General features: G+C 41.7%; 1 protein-coding gene across 17 annotated transcripts in view; it reads right to left on the bottom strand.

Annotated features, from left to right (window-relative positions):
* CTBP2 (C-terminal binding protein 2) overlaps window positions 1-20,031 on the bottom strand; it is a 231,215-nt gene that overhangs the window by 20,304 nt on the left and 190,880 nt on the right. For all 17 annotated transcript variants that reach the window (XR_012160053.2, XR_012160052.2, XR_012160054.2 and 14 more), the window contains 2 exons: window positions 10,594-10,748; window positions 9,115-9,259 (listed from right to left, as the gene is read on the bottom strand). Coding sequence is in view for 14 of the 17 variants with exons in the window: in XM_073354099.2 (XP_073210200.2) it covers window positions 9,115-9,259; window positions 10,594-10,748 (300 nt within the window). In the remaining 3 variants the exon portion in view is untranslated. The remainder of the gene's footprint in view (window positions 1-9,114; window positions 9,260-10,593; window positions 10,749-20,031) is intronic.

The following is a 20,031-nucleotide window of genomic DNA, read 5'->3' as shown; positions in this document are numbered from 1 at the left end:
TGACTAGCTCTCCCTCTGCACTGTAAGGGGAGCCCAGCACAAGGCTGATCGTTCCACCGGGCAGCAGACTGTCTAGAGTTAAGTACTGCTATGTTGAGCAGGATAATGTCTATGTACTGTACCTTCAAGGATCTGCGCACTGGTCCTCACCTTGTGAGAAGGACCTATGGGCTATCTGTGCATGTAGGCAGTGCACTGCCAGCCTGCCTGACAGGGACAGATTGAAGAAGTGAGGACTAGTGGAAAAATTAACTGAGGGGAAGGGCAATATTAAAGCCCGGTGCGGCACTCAAAGCTTGTCTTCACTGCAGAGTGAACCCAAGTTATAACAAGTGTTGTCCTAACTCGAGTCCCGTCCACACACACACACAACCCCTTAACTCCAGAGCTGTGGTACTTCTAACTCATGTTGGCTGGTTCATTGGGGGGACAGGGCGACTGATCATCAGCTACTAACACACCCACTCCGTGCTGCTAACATAATCGCTGGTTGTAGCTTGCGTGTTATTTCACTCTCACTTGAGCTAGGCTAACTCGAGAGCCTACTCAAGTGAACTCTGCAGTTAGGACATAGCCTCAGGGGGGCAACCTGGAGCAGCTGAAGTGATGCGGGAGAAGGAGACTCAGCTGTAATGGCAAATGAGGCAGGTGGATGGGGAAGTTCGTCCTTTCCCCGGACAAGGGCTTCCTCCCCAGGAGGAGGGGCAGGCTCTCACCTCCCACTAAACCTTCCTTCTCCCATCACTTGAGTCTCAAGCAGCCTGACGCAGAGTGGTAGCTAGCCCACTCCTGCATGGTGGAGGGGTCACTCCTGCCTACTGATGCAGCAGCAGCCCTGAGCAGGCTCTGGTGCAGGCTGCAGCCCTGTCAGCATGGAGCAGGAGGTGAGGCTAGGTGCAGGGCTTGCCAAGTTCTCACAGCGCTCTAACCTCTTTGTTAAGGTGCAGGCAGAGGAACGGGCGCTTGCCGGGATCAGTTGATCAGGACACCCATTAGAGCGGACACTGCTGAATAAGCCAACTCAGCAAGACCTACAATTGTGAGCTCAGTCCTGCTCTCAAGGGGCTGGGATGCTCTAGGACTAGTCGAGCAGGTGGGGAATTCTGCATTCAATTAAATATACACAGGAACAAGCAACTGATACGGCACCCCCCGCAGGCATGTTATTTTACTCTACTCCCGTACTTTCAACATGCTGCATATTTTTGTATTAAAAATGCTAAACTGTACCATCGAGTTTGCTAGGGGAGAGGTAAGTCACTGTGGGGGTGCACTGGGGGGGCCTGGGAATGCCCCAACCAGTGTCTCCTACTTTGCACACGCTCAGCTGCTAGTCCCGGCTGGGCTGGGGGCGAGGGAGGATGGGACTTGCTCTTTCCTGCCAGACCCACCCCCAGAAGCCCCCCAACTGCACGAAGCTCCACATCTCCCCCCACCCTCCTGCTTCCTGCCCCCATTGCTTCTCAGCCACAGGGGGAGGGGTCGCTGTACAGGGAGCTGTTCCCCCATCCACCAAATCCCTGTGCATCCAGACACCCCCCAGTCTCCCACCCCACTGAGCCTCACCCCCTGCATCCCATTGCCCCCCACACCTGGACCCCCTCTGCCAAGTCTCACCCCTTACAAGCCCCCCACACTCAATCCCCCACCCCATCCCCCTCTGCACCTGGACTACCCTACAAGTCCCTCACTCCCAGACTCCCACCCCAATGAGCCCCAACCAGCTGCACCTGGACGCCCCTGCTGAGACCCCACATCCAGACCCCCTGCTATCCCTATCCTTCCCATGCTCCCTGTAGAACCCCAACTACCTCCATCTGAACCTCCCTGCAGAGACCCACTGCCCTGAAACCAGAAACCCCCGACAGGCCCCTGGGCATCCAGCAAACCTGGACCCCTCACTGCGCCGTCCACACCCAGATTGTCCCACACAGAATCCTCTCGCCCCACACCTGGATCCCCCCACACTGAGCCCCTCCACACTTGGGTCCTACTGGACTGAGCCTGCTTGCCTTCACCTGGTGCAGAAAAGCAGGGCCCTGGAGTGTTTCTGAGATAGGCCTGGCCTTTGTGCTGTGTCAGCCTCCACATTTATTTATTGATAAATGAAATTTGCAGAATTTTTGGTGCAGATTTCCCTTGAGAGTAAATGTTTGCACTGTAAACCTTGTAAAGGTCTGATCCAAGCCCACTGAAGTCAATAAGAGTCCTTCCCCCGACTTCAGTGAGTTCTGGATCAGGCCCTAAGGCATTTATATGTCTATTGCTCTCAGTGGATGTGTAATTCTAATTAATGCTGAGAGGTGTTACACGCACTGTGTAATGTGCATGGTAAGGAGGAGATGGAGATGAAGGAGGGGTAGGGTACAGCCCCATAGGATGTAATATGAAGTTAAAGTCTTCAAATGTAAATAACTGTACAGCTTTTGTTTATTTTTAAAAGAAAACACCAAGGAGCTACGCAAACTATAGTCAAACTGTGAGCAACATGTCAACAGCCCACAGCCAAATGAACATATTTTTGTAGATAAACACTTTGCCAAGTGTCTAATTCAAAATGATTGTTCCAAAGAGCACGCATTTTCTTTACTTTTACTGAGATTTTGAAGGGATGAATTATGTTAACACTAGCCTATCAACAAACCTGAAAGAGCTGTGTTCATCGGGCAAGGCATAAATATCAGTTTGATTTTATATGCTAATGGTATCCATTAGTGGTAAAACAATTCACGTTGCTGCTTGCAACATCTCACTAACATTTCTGTAACACACAAATATGGCCAATATATATTATGACTCTTTAACCTAGTTAAGAATGCAACGTTATTGTGATAGAGAGCATCACCAGGAGGCTGCCACACAATCTTCTGGTTTCTTTTATTTTTGGGGGGGGTGGGGTGGGGGGGCATCAGAACAAGTTTTAACTCTTAGGAAGACATGATGCACTGCTGCTAGTCTGGTGTTTTGCAAAGCTGTGTGCAGAGGCAGCTTCAGGAGAGAGGGAGCTGTGTGACATGCAGCAGAGTTTGCTCTCTGTCTTGGGCTCTGATTAGAGTCAATACTTGAGGCATAGCAGCTCCCTGGGAACTAGGTATTGGTGTTGGGCTGAGATTCCTGGAAGATGGGACTGCCCTGCATGCTGTTGGACCACACTTGTCCCAGGACTGATGTACGAGTGTAAATAAAATAAATTACTCATAGAATATACCCAGACAATACTCCACTGATTTCTCCATCCAAGCCGATGTGATAGTGGCCAGAAAGACCATCTTAAGGGTAAGGTTTTATTTACACACATACACCAGTCCTGGGCCAGAATGGTTAAATAATCTGACAATAGCTCCATGAGTAACAGGAGGACAATGTTAAGACAACATGCAGGAGTCAAGTCTCCAACAGGAGGGTAAGTATGCAGATGGCCCTTGAGGAATCTGGATACCATTGGCTACAACTGTACTGACATGACACATCAATACTGCTGCAACGTAAACTCCGAGAGAACGAAGAGTCAATCCAGAATGTTTCAAGTGCAACACATAATGGAGGATCTTTGGTACTGGAGCTTCAACTGGTCCCAGAGAATGCTGGATAGGCTATATGGAGACCTGTTTCCATATGGAGAAGCAGGTCTTCCTGGCAGATGGCTTCATGCTTTGTATGAGGCTATCTTGGACCTCTTGATGATGGTCTCTGTCAGTAGTGCTCAAGGAGCCAACATCCAAGCCACTGGGTGCAACAGCTGCAGGTCTAGCTGCAATATCTGATTGTGGTTCTGAGATGATATGACCGGGCAGATTGCTAGAGGGATGCAGGACTGAATTGACAAGTTCAGGAGGTCTGGCAGACCAAATAGCCTTGTCTAACAGACAGCTATTAGCATCAGAATGGACGTCTTCCCTCTGATTTTGGATATCACCCTGGGGATCAGGGGAACTGAAAGGAAAGACGTATAGGAAACCTGGAGACCTGTAAGGAGGCCAGGCTCAGGTGTCCTCTAGTGCAGAAGTTCAGGCACTTGGTGTTGTCCTCTGTGGCATCCCCCATTGGTAAAATATCAGCTCTGCAACGGACACCTGCAGAGACCACTCGAGGTTGGTTATTGTGTGCCTGCTTAAAAAGTCTGCCAGGTTGTTGCTCATTCCTAGAAGATGAAGAGCCAATGGGATTACCCCATGATGACGCCAGGTCCAATGGCTTCCTAGCAGAGAGGGAATGACCCAGCATCTCCATGCTTGTTGATGTAGTGCACTGCAGACATGTTGTCCAGTAAGATCTGCACCATAGGATCCCAGAGAACAGACAGGAATGCCATGCAGGCTGACTGGATGACCCTGAACTCCAGGACATTCAGATTGTCCTGGGACCTGGTCAAGAAAGGAACACGCTTTCATATGTTCTCTAGGTTCAGCTATTAAGTGGACTCTTATAGAACTTGGGTGGGAATGTGACTCTCTTGTTCATGTGATAGAGATCACAGTTGTAAGAGCCATAGATGAAGTCTTGCAAGCAGCCCCAATTATATGCACAATGACAGGTGACTCAGCAGCCCCAGGCATGTACACACCATTGCTGCCAGGTTCGATTGGAAGTCCCTTGTCACTGACTGAATAGACAGGAACTTGTCCCCCTAGCAGGTGAGCTCTCATCAACAGAGTTGATCTTGGCTCCCATGAACTCTACTGTCAGAATGCTGTTACGGACTCTTTTTCATAGTTCACAAGGAGTCCAAATTGGAGAACAGAGAGAGGACTCTACGGGTGCTGCAGTTTCCTGCTTGGACCTTGCCCCTGATCAGCCTGCCATCTAGGCACGGACAGATGTGGAGTCCCTTTCTCCTTCAGTGTGCTGCCCCCATCCCCAGGCATTTGTGAATATTCTTGGTGTTGTGGAGAGTATGAAGGGCTGTACTCTGTATTGTTAATTGTTGGGCCCCACTGTGAATCTAAGGATCTTCCTGCAAGTCAAGAGCTATAAACCAATCTTGAGCTTGGAGAGATGGAATGATGCAGGCAAGAGTTATCATTCTGAATCTGAGGCCAGTACCTGTATTTGTTGAGTCTTCTCAGGAGTAGGATAGGATGAAAACCCCTTTCTTCTTTGCAATAAGGGAACAAAAGCTGTGCTATCAAGATCTAAATATTACCATAACAGGAGGAATTTCAGCACAGACATTAGAGACTTCAAACTGTATTATTCGCACACTGCCTGTTTACTCAGTTGCAGCAGCACGGGAATGCAGGATAGAAGTAAAATGTATGCACCACACTTTTAACAACCCCTCACTGAGGATAACACAGTTAGACATGTCCCGATGTTGCTTGCATTCAGCGTGTGCATGACTGATTTCAGAAAAGTTTCATCACCCCATCTAGTATGGATGTTGCTGAAGAAGACCATTTTAAAAAATGTCAAAGGTGAAATTTTAATTCATCACAGTCCAACCAGTTATGGCAAGGGGCTTGAGAGACATTTTTATAGAATAATTTCCTGACATTAGGAGTTAAAAAAAAAAAAAAAAAAAAAAAGAAGGTGAAATATAGGGAAAATGTCTCCATAAAAATGACTATGTGACACAGGGCCAGAAAGGGTTACACAACTAGCAGGATAAATGACTCAGATTCAACCTGTAGAGACGTATTAGTAGATTATGATTGTGTTTTTTGTGTGTTTACATATGCATTGTTAGAGGTTGACAATGTAACCAAACAGTTCCTGTCTATCACTGTATTCTGCTAATTCAAAAATCAAAAGGAGATATTAACATTTAGATGAACTGAATGTAGTAATATCACTGTCTTCATTTCTCTTTGAAGTATGTAGTAAACTACCTGTAAATGGCAAGAGATGAGCAGTTGCCTTATTGTTAATCCATGCAGCTTGTTACCTATGATGCTTAGGAAATAGGAGGTTACTTCAAAATGACTATTCTTCACCTAAGGAATGCCTGCTGTCAAGATGCTATCGATAGCCTGCTTGAGAACTATAAAAAGAACTCTTGGACCTTGATCCTTTTATCTCAGATCTGCTTAAGCTTCATCAGGGGAAGTTTGAGTTGCAAGACTAAGGTCCCCAGCTCCAGTCTGGGTCACCCTAATATTGGACATTGGACTGTGACCTATGGAACTAATTCTGAAAGAACTTTTGCAACTCTAAAGCTCATCTCTATTATGAAAACTGATCTAAAATTTTACTCAAGTCTGTATGTATAATGATCTTTTAATCTATACTCACTCTCTCTTCTTTTTAAATAAATCTTAGTTTAGTTAATATGAATCAGCTGTACGAGTATATTTGGGTAAGATCTGCAATATTCATTAACCTGGTGGGTAATGTCTCTGATCCTTTGGGATTGGTAGAAGTTTTTATATGATGAACAAGATTTTCAGTAATCCTCATCATATTTGACTTGGCTATCTGGGTGGGAGCTCATGGCTGGGCTGCTTCAAGAGAACTGTGTTTCTGGCTTCTGGGTACCCAGGAAGGTATTGTAGAAGTTGTTTCATTGCTGGCTTGGTGAATCTAAGTATTAGAATAACCACCAGTTTTGGGGATTGTCTGCGTCATTCTTTGCAGTTTGCCCTAACTGAGCAATCTCAGTGAGGCCCGCCCTGGGACTCCGTTCACAGTCTATAAACACATAACACAAATAATTAGGCCGTTAGGTGTGTGATGAAGACTATCTTGGTTTGCAAAATCAGTGTCATCCTGGACAATTCTAATTAAAATCTAACATGAATATTGTGAACAGTTATTGCTAAAGTATCTGAAAGGGAGGTGAGAATTAGATTTATAGCCATGATCATCTACTTTGGCTTATATTCTTTCCTCAAAAACTTCTTGATATGGAGTACATGATTAGCCTGTAGTGTCAAGGCTGGCTGGCATGATTGTTAATATTTCTACACGAGTGGATTCAGGGAGATTTCCTCTTCAGAGCACAGGGCATCATGAAAACATCTATACGTGATTCTGAAGTTTCAGAAGTTAACTACATAAGATCTACAAACTGCAGAGGACCTATCATGTATCTGTTTAACCAAAGATATTTATCCCTGTCACAAGAGTAGAAGCTGGCAAGGAGACATTAGCAGCTGTAGCTTTGGTTTATAACTAATAGCAATGAATAGTAAATGGTTTGACCATTACAGAAGCTCTTTTCCTTAGGGATATTTGCTCTGTTCCAATCTGTCAGAACTGCTGCACATCTGTTATGCAAAAGTATACAAAGTTTTGAGTCAAAGCACTGCCCAGATCCACGGGTGAATGCTGCCTTTGCTTTTATATACAGTGCATCTCTATGGGGACATGAAAAAATAAAGTTAATTTCTCAGTAGAGCTGTGAGAACATTTTAAAATGTCATTTTCCTGTCTCCAATAGAATGATAAAAAAAGCTTTTGTTAATGTAAAAAAAGTACTGATATGAAAAACCTGTGATCAGACAGAAAAACAGAATTGTTATCCATACCGAGGCAACAGACAGGAACAAGTGGGGGAGAAAAAAAAATAAGTCTTTTCAAATATATAGCCACTGACATTATTTTACAAATCCCAGAAACTGTTACAACGCAGGTGTGAGACTACAGGGATTGCAGCCACCCTAAAGTAAAACAAAAGCAGCTCCATCACAAGAGGGCTCTTCCTATTAGACTGTACAACCCTATTGTTGTTATTAATTTCTGCTTCTCATAATCATCAGGAACAGCAAAGAAGCTGGGGAGAGGTAGCTCTGAACTTTCTGTAGCACAGGGTGTTCATCTGGAATGCTGTTAGGTAACACAGGGATTCTGTTTCAATTCCACAATTTAAAATGAATTAACAATTCGGTGTAAAGGTTGAATTTCGTTGCTATTACGGTAATTATTCCAAGTAGGAGATAGCTCAGAAGGAGAGTGTATGCGTTAAATGAGCCTGTATGTCTGAAATCAGAACTGAGCCACTTGTGTTCAGAGGGTGGATACCGCATGACTCGTCACTATGTTTAGCCACCTGTCATGTATCAGCTATACAGAGTTAAAGATCTCTCCTTAGTTTTTAAAAAAATTCCCTTCTAGATAATGGTGCCAATTAAACTTCCGGCTACATTTGTAGGTAGAAATTACATCTTCCACTTCAAATCCCATCATTTGGCCACCCAATTTGCAATGTTTAAAAGGGAGGATTATGCAGCTATGTTTGTGTACTTTGTTCAGCTTTTTTTAAATGCTGAAGGCCTTTGAACCTGGATAGCATGGATGACAATAGTAAGAGTTACAAATAGAGAATAATCTGTCACACTAAGAAGACACTGCTCCTCTAGCTGAAAAATACTTCACTATGCTAGTATCTGCTTTTTAGGAATGACTATTTGAAACTATTTCACCGGAATTATCTAAGGGTCTAAATGTCTGTTGTTCTTATTTTCCTGAGAGAAAATCTTTAACACAAGCAATCTTGAGCAATGCTGTCATGGTACTTCTTGATGGATTGCATTCTTTGGATCAAATTATCAAAAGGGGTCTCAACACAGCGACTAGAATTGTAGATGCAATTTAGCTCACTTAGTTATTTGTATGTGCAAATCCCCAGAGTTCCACAAGCAATCTGCATTTGCATGCAACTTGGGTAGACCCATAACTATTCAACTGGTGTACAAATGCAATTAAATTTAAGGACACGAGTTATCGTGATTGCAAAAAAAGTGCCTGCAACTGTAGATGGTAGTTTCTATTTGATTATGCAGATACAAATTAAACATGATGGAAAAATAAATACTAACAAGAATAAGAAAAACACCCCACAGAACTAATAAAACCATCTGAAACATACATCAATCTCATTTTTTTGTGCTGTGGGTGGATATATATATTTCTAACTGGGCAAGTTTTAAAAAGCAGTTTCTAAAATTACAATTGTCCACACTTTTGTGCATTTCACAGTCATGTTCTTTTGCATGCAACATCTTAAAACACACAAAACTGCACCCACAATTTTAGGGACTGAGTCAAAACCCACTTGAAAATTTGGTCTGCCGTGCCACATTGATCGAATGCAGGCAAGAAACAATGTCACCTGGGCTGATTTAAAGAGAAACAAACAAATGGCAGAGGGGTCACTGGCATGGAATGGACACGTACCGAGCTCCCCTGCAGCTTTGATATCGATGTTGTCATATCCACTACCTATTCGAACGATGACCCTTAAGGCCTTGAACTTCTCTAGATCTTCTCGGGTGAGGGTGATAGTGTGGTACATCATTGCCCCAACGGCTTCATTTAATACCTGAAACACAACAAAAGGACGTCAGAAAATCCTAGTAATTTAAATGGGGAAAAACTGGCAACAACCGTTACAGTAGTGTACAATGGAACCAATGGGCCTGCCCCTGCAAGGTGCTGAGCTCGTGGTGCTGTGCACCCGTGACTGTGGCACAGTTAACAGGAGTTGAGGGCACATACTCAGGTAAGGTCCAGTATTTGTGAGATGCTTCATCCTTAGAGGAGACTCTGCACCAGAACTCTGTAGGCAATTCATGCCCTGTTGACTTCGAGGAGATCTTATACACTGGTACAAGCTTAGGGAAAAGTCCAGTTATACAGGAAGAAATGTAACTGGTGAGCATTTCTACGTGCTTTTCTATGTGCTCCTTTGGTATTATACAAGTATTTACTACACTAGAGGATCACACACGGTTCCTTCTTTAGGCTGAGCTCACTGCACACCTCAGAAGGTCATTGCATCCCTTTCTTCTCCCCCACAAGCTCCCTGGGTGCCACCTTCCCTACCCCTCTATTTCAGGGACTCCCTGCAACTCCCCCACCCCTCAGTGAGAACTCTCTGTCTCTCCCATTCTGAGGTCCACCAATTCTCCCATACTGGGATCACCCATTTCCCCCCATGCCAGAGGCTCTGTGTGTGCCCTCCTTCCCCCATCTCCGTTATTTTTTTTCCTTTCAGTCTAGGGAGGTAAATCATTCAGGGTGTCAACATTTTAAACTCTATTGGGAGGATGGGCCAAGCTGAAATGAGGGGTGCTATTAGGCTGCAAAGTGTTAATGGCTGTCAATAATCAGTTCTTTGATACAGAGACAATTATAGACTTGGTTGAAGCTGATGTATGTGCTAACCAGATTCCAGAGGCTCCTTGGGTCCCCCATTTCCCTCTTCCAGTTGACTGATTTTCTCCAAAATCAACAGAGTTCTGCCCACTGACACCTAGAATTTTCCCTGAAATTTTGGAATTGATTGGGTGCAACATTCAAAAGTTTGCATCCAAACAGACAGACCGATGCCACTCAATTGAGCGTAGGACCTCACACTGAATGTGAGAGTTGTCTGAAAAACTTCGAAATTAGAAATGTTGAGGGCATTTTTTAAATCAAAAATTTTGATGCAAAAAAGCCAAACAAAACCCTTCTGAAATGTCCATGAAAATTACATCCTGATTTCCAGCCAGTTCTACTGAATATTAAGCCACAGATATTTTTAGAAGTATGATCAGTTTATCACACTAAAATGCAGCTTCCAAACAGGAAAATAAATATGGTATTAAAGTGGACAAGCATCTTTTTCCCCTTCAAAAAAAATCTCAATGAAGTTACAGAAGTTAAATTTACCTTCTCGTGAATCTCCTGAGTTGATTGTGCATCACAGAATGCAACAGTAGCCAAGTCTTTCAAAATTGGCATCTCCACTGTACAGTCCCTTCCATCTAACAAAGCCACCAAAGGACGAGGATGCATAGGGCCATTCATTATTTGTGGGCGAATACCTGCAATCAAAAGGAGTTTTCCCGTTACATAAGCAGGACTTAAAACACTTCTCAGTCTATAGTTGCTCCTATCTGAGTATTATCTGAACTTGGTTTCTGTGTCAAGTGGGAAGTGGCTGCATACCACACAAGTTTACTGTATTTGAAGCTTTAGGAAGCAGTTTGGATGGAGGAACAGAATCCTGGGAGACTCAGCAGAGTATCAGTTGACCATCGATACATTCTCTATTAGGGAAATACAAACGTGCCCTACTCAGAGGGTAGACTCTTGATCTACCATGCATTTTCCAACTCCAACTACTATTACCACAGGGCTCCTGACTTTGATCTCACACTTTTTTTTTTTTTTGGGTGCCACTCCATTAACTCCAATGCAGTTACTCCTGATCAACACAGGTGTAAGTGAAAGCAGAATATGGCCCTAGAATTAGGTTTTGCTAGGATATCCTTACATTTCAAGTACTATATATGTTAACAAACAAGACAGACTCACCAGTTTTGTTTTCTTGAGTGTGTGCAAACAAATTTATTCAACACTGAAATCCCAGCCCCACTGAAGCCCTTACTTCAATGGGGCCAGAATTTCACTCTCTATGTTTGTATAGGCCTTTAAAACTGTGGTTTTGGAGGAAAGACTCTAGCATTCCTATTACCTCAGAAAATAGACTCTGGGCAACAATCATTCCATAAGCAAACAGGTGTTTATCCCAAAAGGAAAAGGAAGGGAAGAGCCAATCAAGAGAAACAGATCAAACAGTTCTGTAATAGAAATAGAACAGGAATCTCTTTTGTTGTACAAATGTGTATCATTAGGGTTAAGTGGGGGACATGCCCTAAACACACACATCTTAGTTCATGAAATCAGTAGCAAATATTATAAGTCAGAGTAACTGTTGCTCTTCTGTCTCTGCACTGTAAACTGGCATTTGGAGCAGGTGAGGGGAATCTGTGTGCACATATGGGGACTGTAGCTTAAACTCCCCCACCCCAGCTGCTGTGGGAAATCTTCAGGACACCTTCCTGAGCACGTGCAACCAGAGCTGGGAGTGACAGCAGCCAGGAACCAGCTCAGAGGGTTTTTGTTATTCTTACATGGATCCACTTACAAGAAGTTTTCCCACACGTTTATTTTGCACTCAAGATGTAATTGTGTGTCTGTTAAACTGAGCTGCGTTTTCTACAACTACATGTTCTCAGCCTCTTCTCTTTTTAAGCTGAGGTTAACCGACAAGCGACTGTGCCAAATGGGGACCAGGAACCAGGACTCCTGTGTGCTATGCCTAGCTCTGCCAATGACTGTTTCATTTTTGGATAAGTCACTTAAAAAATAGTAGGTCTCAGTTTATCAGTACGTAGAATGGTGATATAATTAGGGTTCTGTGACAGTGTTTAATTGGTTGGGTTTTTTTATAACATGTTGCAAAAATATTTTCACGGTATAATTCCAGGCAATTTCACAGTCCAGTAAAGCCCATCTCCTTCAAACATGTGTGCATGTGTTGCCTTTATGCATGAGAGTAGTCTCAGTATACCTGTGCTTAAGTGCCCTAAATTAAGTTTGTGTGATATCTTTGTAAAATGGAGGACTGGCACCAAAACATGCAAGAGTTCATGGTTTTTATGCAAGAGAACCCCCCATGTATACTGGGATGAAATTTCAAAAACGGAGGTTTTTGCTTGGAAATTTTGAATTTTGTTAAAAACAATCATTCGGAATTGGGTCCCTTTTCCAAGCAAAAATGGTATACAATGCTAAGCCCTCAAATACTGAGATTTTTCAAATTTCATTGTGAATATTTCATAGAGCCCTGGCTATCCTATTTACCTATGTCACAGGGGTCTGAGGTTTAACACTTGTAAAGTGCTTGGAAGTCACTGGATGAAAGAGTAACTTTTTTTAATGAATCAGTATCTGGAGTGCATAATACTTTGGATCTTTGACCGACGCCATTAAGTGTTCTGGGCTCAAATTTTCAAAGATGGCAGTTAATTCTGGGTATTTAACTTAAGCAACCTTAGGCCTGATTTTCAGAAGTTGTAAATACCCATTGCTCCTGTTACCCTTGAGTTGTGGGTGTTCAGCCCTTCTGAAAACGCAGGCCCAATGTGTTCTAATTTTGGCCCTCAAAAATATTAGAGGCCACTTTTAAAAATGTTGGCCCTAAGACATGTCTGTCTGATAGAGGAACCCTGCAGAATCTTTTTCGATTTTCTTTTTCTGTCTAGGTTCAGAACACATCTGTTCTACCTCGGTACTCGACTATATTATTCAGGTGGTGATGGAAAGTAATGTCTTCACTACATCTAGATCTGATAGTCATCTCCCTGCTACATTAAGCTCCAAACATATTAATTTACTAGTTATTACAGTAATAGTTTGTGATGATTATTTGGACAAGCGCTGGAGAAGTCAATGGAGTTATTTTAAGGGTGAAAAATCAGATTACATTTCCCATTCCTTTCTAAAGTGGAGACCTGTGACTAGTTAAGGGGGGTCACAGGGAAAGTCATAAATACCTAAACAAAGAGCATTACAGAACAAATGCTATAGTCTGTGCCTCTACAGCTATTCAAAAAGCAGATAAAAAAAAAGAACCAGAAAAGGGAGGATCATTTACTGAATGGAACTAAGATCTCTCACTTGCAGTACTGTGGTAGCAGTCTGGTTTCCCGGATAATGGTCAACACTGCAATATCCTGCTGTGGAAGAGGCCAAAAGTGGTGTCAGTGTAACCCTCAAGCCACAAAAATGACAACGAGGGAAGGAAACTAATGAGAACACCACCATGCTGATTTTAAAAAAATGGAAAAATTAAATGTGCACTGTTATCCAGATTGCCATCAGGTGAACAACATGAGCAAGACCTACATCAAATAATGTGTGAAAGACAGACTGAAACACAATGAGCCAAAATCATGCCTTGCAGAACTCTATTGAAGCCAACTCACTTACCTCAGGGAGGAATCTACACTGGTCTGTATTGAATACTGGTTAAAAACTAGTTATACTTGTTTTAGAGGGGGAAAAATAAACCCTGGGCACAGGCAAATTTAGCAGAAATGTTTAATGGTTCTCAGATATTGTTTTATTGACTGGGATTAAAAAGATAAAACCCAAAACAAACAGAAGTTCTGATGAAATATTTCCAAAATTTAACATGAACGTTTTTCTAAACATGATGCCTTTTTTCTATTGAGATTTCTATTTGCACTTACTGGAAGTAATACATCATGCTTGCAGTATTTTATCCAGATGGAAGTGCAACTGTGTCATTTTGGATGGTACAGAGCTGAGATGATTTGGATAAGTGAAAGAAGCTTGCCATAAGCAGATAAACAAGAATAAAACATGTATAAATCTCAAATGCTTACCATCCATAAGTGAAGCATTATTCTTCAGCTAGGTTCATCACCTTTCCTATTTAACATGCAGCTTAATTGCAACATTGACTAAAACATTACTAAGGTGTAACGAAGCCTAGACCATCACATAATGACAGTTTCATATTGTTATTGGCAAAGAAAGAATATGCTACACAGGCAAATGGCACAGTGAAAATAGTTACATCACCACCAGGACAATGGCTTTAGTAGTCACTGGGATTTACACCATGAGCTGGCCAATGTGTTTCTCAGCCAAACGTAATCAGAGCTTGCTGCCTATGCAGGGTACAAACTATTTACAAACAGTGATGTAGATAAGACGAGATTGGAAATTATTTTTCTCAAATAATGAAACAAGTAAGACAAAACCAGTGGCTATCTGAAACTTGGACACTTAAAACAGTTGGGGGGTGATAGGGGAGGCGGGTTTCAGTTTTTCATCCTATCATTACATAAGTGACTTTTAGGACACAAGATTTTTTTTTTTTGAACATGACATCTGTGTCTTTGCTTGGGATTACAGATGTAATTGTGTGTGATGACATAGGCTCCTTAGACATGTCAAGCTAGTCTACAGACAAAAATACACTTGCCAAGGATGAATGCGAGCTGGAAATTGTGCTAAATATTTAGAAGAATGGCTCTCATTTTCTCTTACTACAATGAAGTAATTTACTTCAATTTGACAGGGAAAGGAAGTTTTGAAGCAGATCAATATGAGATGAAGTGCATAATGTACAGTAATTACATTTTAATAAAAACCATTGACAGGTTTGCAAGTTAAATCATACAGTGCAATATATTTTCCTTGGCTGGTTCATTCTTTGTATCTATCTAGTTGTAGCTCTATGACTCTGTATATAAACTTTACAGATCTATTAAGCATATATTTTATACACAAACTCAAATCAAACTGCTGGGACACAGAAAAATCAAATTTATGGACTCTAACTTCATATATTTTTTCTACTTCTTTTAACTTATGCAACACATTTGACACATATGACTGCTTCATTAAGAATCTGATAAGCCAAAAAAAAATCAGAAAGTAATTAAAAAATTCCCCCACTAAAAATTCCCATTCAAGGTTTAAATCACGGGCCTTAAACCTTTAATTCTGCAGCACACTTCTCTATCACGTAAGTGTTGGGAACACGGGGAAGGGAAATGCAGCATATAAAATAATATAAAGCACAGAGCTAATCTACGAAGAGTTATTAAGCACATAAAACAAGGAGTCATCACCAGTGTAAAAAATGCACAGTTTTGTCTCAGTTCATGGGCATGTAGCTACAAATAAGAGGGAGCTATGACAGAGATGGAGGACACAGAATGTCTCTTTTTCTTCTAGTGAGATTACTGCTCTTTATCAGCAAGGAAATATATTATAAAAATGTATGTATACAATTTAAAAGCTTTCCACTCGTTTGAAGTTTTCTGATGTGAAGATAAATCATAATAAAGCTTGCAAAGTTGACCAAGTATTGTTCATTATATATATTTTTGGGCATTCTCTGTTTTTTTGGACTTCTTCCAGCATTTCAGTGGACAGTTTTTTAAGGAAGGGAGGAGAAAGAAAAAAGCCCTTTCCCTGTAACACTGAGAACTCAAACTCCACCCTGATTCACAAGCAGCACAGCTTGTTGCACCCAGCTCAGTGTATAAAGTGCTTTTGTTTCATTTTTAATACACAAAGCCTGCTTGTCTTCTTTTGCAGCTCCTCCCCTTTGCCACCCACTTGTATCCGATTCCAGTGGCACCCCTGCCAAGAGAATTAGGGAGTGCTCCCTGCTAAATGGCAGTCTTTGTGTGACCGCAAGTCGGCTGGTACTATCTCGCAGAAACAAAAGCAGAAGCCATTTGCCTAATACTTATTAATCTCAGTTGCCTACGCCACGCAGCTATTAAAAAAAAAAAGCTTTAAACATGTTCACTTGCAGTATATAAAAGTGTATAAAGAAGCAAGCCCGACAATCTATTGAATTACTCATTCACAACAAAGTAGCTACAGTTTTACAGTCAACTACACACTTTATTAAACAAACAGAAAAGAAACAGGAAATTTCCCCTTGCCTGGAAAATGTTGCCTCCACATTCTTCTTCTTATTAAAAACCGCACATGGTAGCAGAGGGAGGGAGGGAAGGAGGGAGGGGGGGGGGAACCCCACACAGGATAAAATACTACCACTTTCAGTGCGTTGACTCTCCTCTCGTCTACGAAGGAGTATCTTCAAACAAGCAATCCCATAGCCCACAGCTGCAACATCTCAAGACAAATGTCTCTTTGAACACGGAGGGAAAGAAAAGGCTTTTGTCCTGAGCTACAGAATAATAGTCTGAAATTGCTAGAGGAGTTACAGTCACCTCTGTGCAGCTCCAAACTCTTTAGAGCACTCCCTCCAGACTTTGCCGAAGCTTTTAACTAATCATAGTTCTTTCCCAGCCCTTGAATAAAATCATGTGAGTGCCAGCCAAAAAATCGTATGCTGTGCACACTAAAGGGCTTGTATATGTCAGGGTTTTTTTTCCCCCTCTCATTGACTTGCACATACGCCCCTTTTCTTGGTTGTCTTGAATGGATTTAATCTGTGCCATGCTGCAGTTTTTCATTACTTAAAGAAGTCAAACATGCTGCTCTATGTACAGTATATGGAACAAGGCTCCATGTTCAAACCGATAGCTTGCAACAACAACAATCCAAGGGATCAACAGCAATAGGGTTCAGAGATCTGATTTAGATAAGCACCCAAAATTAAGGGGCCAAATTTATTCTTGGTGTGTAAGTCAACTGTATTTCAATGGGTTCACACCAGAGATGAAATTTGGCTCTTTAGCAGCGCCATTTGCATTCACAAAACTGGGCTAGCAATCCTGGAGATCCCTACTCCAGTTGGTCCAGATATCTCTGAGGACAGCCTTCACTGTGACCTTTTGGCTCATCTGCTTTTGGCTGAAATTAGGAAGTGTAGAGGGTGTTCAACAATGAAAAATAATGGAAAGAAGAAAACATCCATCCATTCCTCGTTCCCAGACCCATACCTTAATCATAACACTGTTCTTCCTTGACATCCCATGCCATCTTAATGGGTCACCATAACCACTGTGACTTGCCTAATTAACAGATATATGTGCCCATGAACTCCCGCTCTGCTTTCCCTCCCAGTTTCCAGATGTTCTCGCTATGCCTATGGGCCCAATCCTGCACCCCCTTTCTCATGCAAGTAGCCCCTACTCAGCCATGTATTTTCACTTGAATCAATGGGAGTAGTTGTGTGAATATAGATGTGCAGTGGGTTCAGGACACCTGTGTAGCTTAGCATCCTCACTGCCAACCACATTTGCCCATGTATTCAGTTCCTCTTATAAAGTAAATTAACTGATAGCATAAATCCTTTGCGCTCTGTCAATTTTGATCAGGGATTTCATTTGCTAAAAATCAATTTGTTAGGGTTTGAGTATATTTACATGAATGCTAGTCTGAATCCACGGTCCCTCAGTTATTGATTGTAGCACTTATGGCCCTGTATTAAAAGTAGCATGAATTTCATTTGTGTCCCAACTTTGGAAGCAATTGTGATTTTCGATGATTAATCAACATTTAGCCATTGTTCTCTTTACTTCTGTTGTATATTTTATTTATTGGCTGAGAATTCTTGTTGTTGTTTGTTTTGTTGTTGTTTTTGTTGACCGGGAATAGAAAAAATAACTGACCCAAACCTCAAACCAAACCACTCCATGGAGATCCTGTAAATCTGGATTCATTTCCTGGATCTGGCAGACTTTTAACATGACTGCGCAAGTCATGTTAGCCTCTCTGCATCTCAGTTCCCCATCTATAACACAAGGACAATAATATTGATCCATCTATTGTATGTATATGGTCCCCTTTACAGTAGCATCTGAGCACCTCAAACTTTTGACTGTATTTATCCTCACAACACCCATGTGAGGTATTATCCCCATTGCACAAGTGAGAAACTGAGGCAAGGGAGACAAAGGCAACAGAGGAAATCCGTGACAGAGCTCTGAATTGAATCTAAGTCCAAGGCCAGTGTTCTAAGTATGCTGCCTCTGTAGCACTATATAGCTATGAGTCACTGTGCAGATCAGTGTTGTGAGGATAAATTCATTAGTATTTGCAAAGCTTCTGGGAATCTTCGGATGGAAGTTGTGTATTTAAATGGAAAGTTAAAGAATAAAAAGACCAAAATTCCCACCAGATGCCATGGAATCACAGTGGTTCAGGCCAGACACCCATAGTCTTGGATGGGGATTTGTTCTGCACAAGGACAGCACCATCAAGTCCAGCAAATTTACAAAAAAATGAGATTGGAGTTTTTTCACTGAACAGATTTTAAAAATATAAAATATTTAAAATACAGAAAACAAAAAATATGTTTAAAATCTGTTCGGTGAAAAAACTCCAATCTTATTTTACAGGCATACACCTTTCTGTGGTGCACAGGGGTACTGTTATAAGTACACAGCACACTGGACCAAGCATTATTCAAGTCTCACTTTAGATATGCAGTTTAACAGCAAGGATTGCTATAAAGCAGTGGATCTCAACCCACAGCCTAATCAGCACACAGCTGCAGCCTATGTGACATCCTCCGGGCCATACGGGTAGTATATATATATTGTGTGGATGTGGCCCACATAACACCCATAGAGCTGCATATGCAGTCCACAATGATAGGTAACCGGCTGAGAACCACTGCTATAAAGCATGCTTTGCTTTCTTTCTGGAGAGCTCATAACTACCTAGTCTAACCTCTATGAAAGTCAATGGGAGTCTTTCTATTGATTTTAATGGGAGTTGGAATGTGCCCTTAAGACCCAGTTAGGCAAAGTACTTAAGCATCTGCTTAACTTTAAGCGCCTGAGTAGTCCTCATCTACTTCAAAGAGATTACTCATGAACTTAAAGCTTAGCAGGTGCTTAAGTTCTTTGCCGTGGTCCCGTGGTAAGATAAAAAAGGGACTTTGTTAAACTCAATATTAGATGCCTAAAAAGGGTATCGAGATGATTAGTTAATGTTTGTAAAGCACTTTTAAAACAAAAAGTACTATGCTAAGTATTCTTAGTTGTTATTAACAAGCAGATAACTGGCATAAAATTTTGACATAAATAAATACGAATATTTAGAACGGCCTGGGAATCTTATCCTAAATAATAGCATTAGTCTGTAATAATAACTGTTGCATTTCTAATGACTGCAGTGTTAACTGCTCTACAAGCCAAGCAAAACTGTATTTTGTTACTATCTACTTATATTCATCGATTCCAAGGCCAGAAGGACCACTGTGATCATCAAAGCTGACCTTTTTGATACAGGCCACAGAACTTCCCCAAAATAATTCCTGTTTGAACTCAAGTTTATCTTTTAGAAAAACATCCAATCTTGATTTTAAAACTGGCAATGTATTAACATAATACACAATGGTGTGGTATAAAGGTTTTACCAACTCACAAGTGGCAAAGTGATAAGTGAATTATGTGGGTCACACCAAACAAACTCCAACAAACGTTTACGAACACTGTCTGGTGTCTTTTGCACATCATATAACTTGCAAAACTGAATCCTGCAAGAGTTAATCACTGTGAGTGTCAACACTTCCATAACTGAACTCATTCCTTTAACTTCCCTTCGATAAGTTCTTTGTGAGTACAATTCATATACAAAGGTATATACAAGAACACACTGAAAATGAAACCAAACCTAATAAAAATGAATCAAACTAGTTCTCTTATTACAGGCTGGGAGGGAAGAAAGAGAGTTATTGTTATTTCTACTTGAACATACTTGGAAGACACTCAATACTATGATGATAGGGTCCATACAGGTATCTTGTGCATTAGAGAAATGACCTAAAATAACTTTCTACATATAATAGTG

This window comes from Lepidochelys kempii, chromosome 7 (genome assembly GCF_965140285.1).
Source record: "Lepidochelys kempii isolate rLepKem1 chromosome 7, rLepKem1.hap1, whole genome shotgun sequence".
Classification (NCBI taxonomy): Eukaryota; Metazoa; Chordata; order Testudines; family Cheloniidae; genus Lepidochelys; species Lepidochelys kempii.
This window is presented reverse-complemented; position numbering and strand designations above follow the sequence as displayed.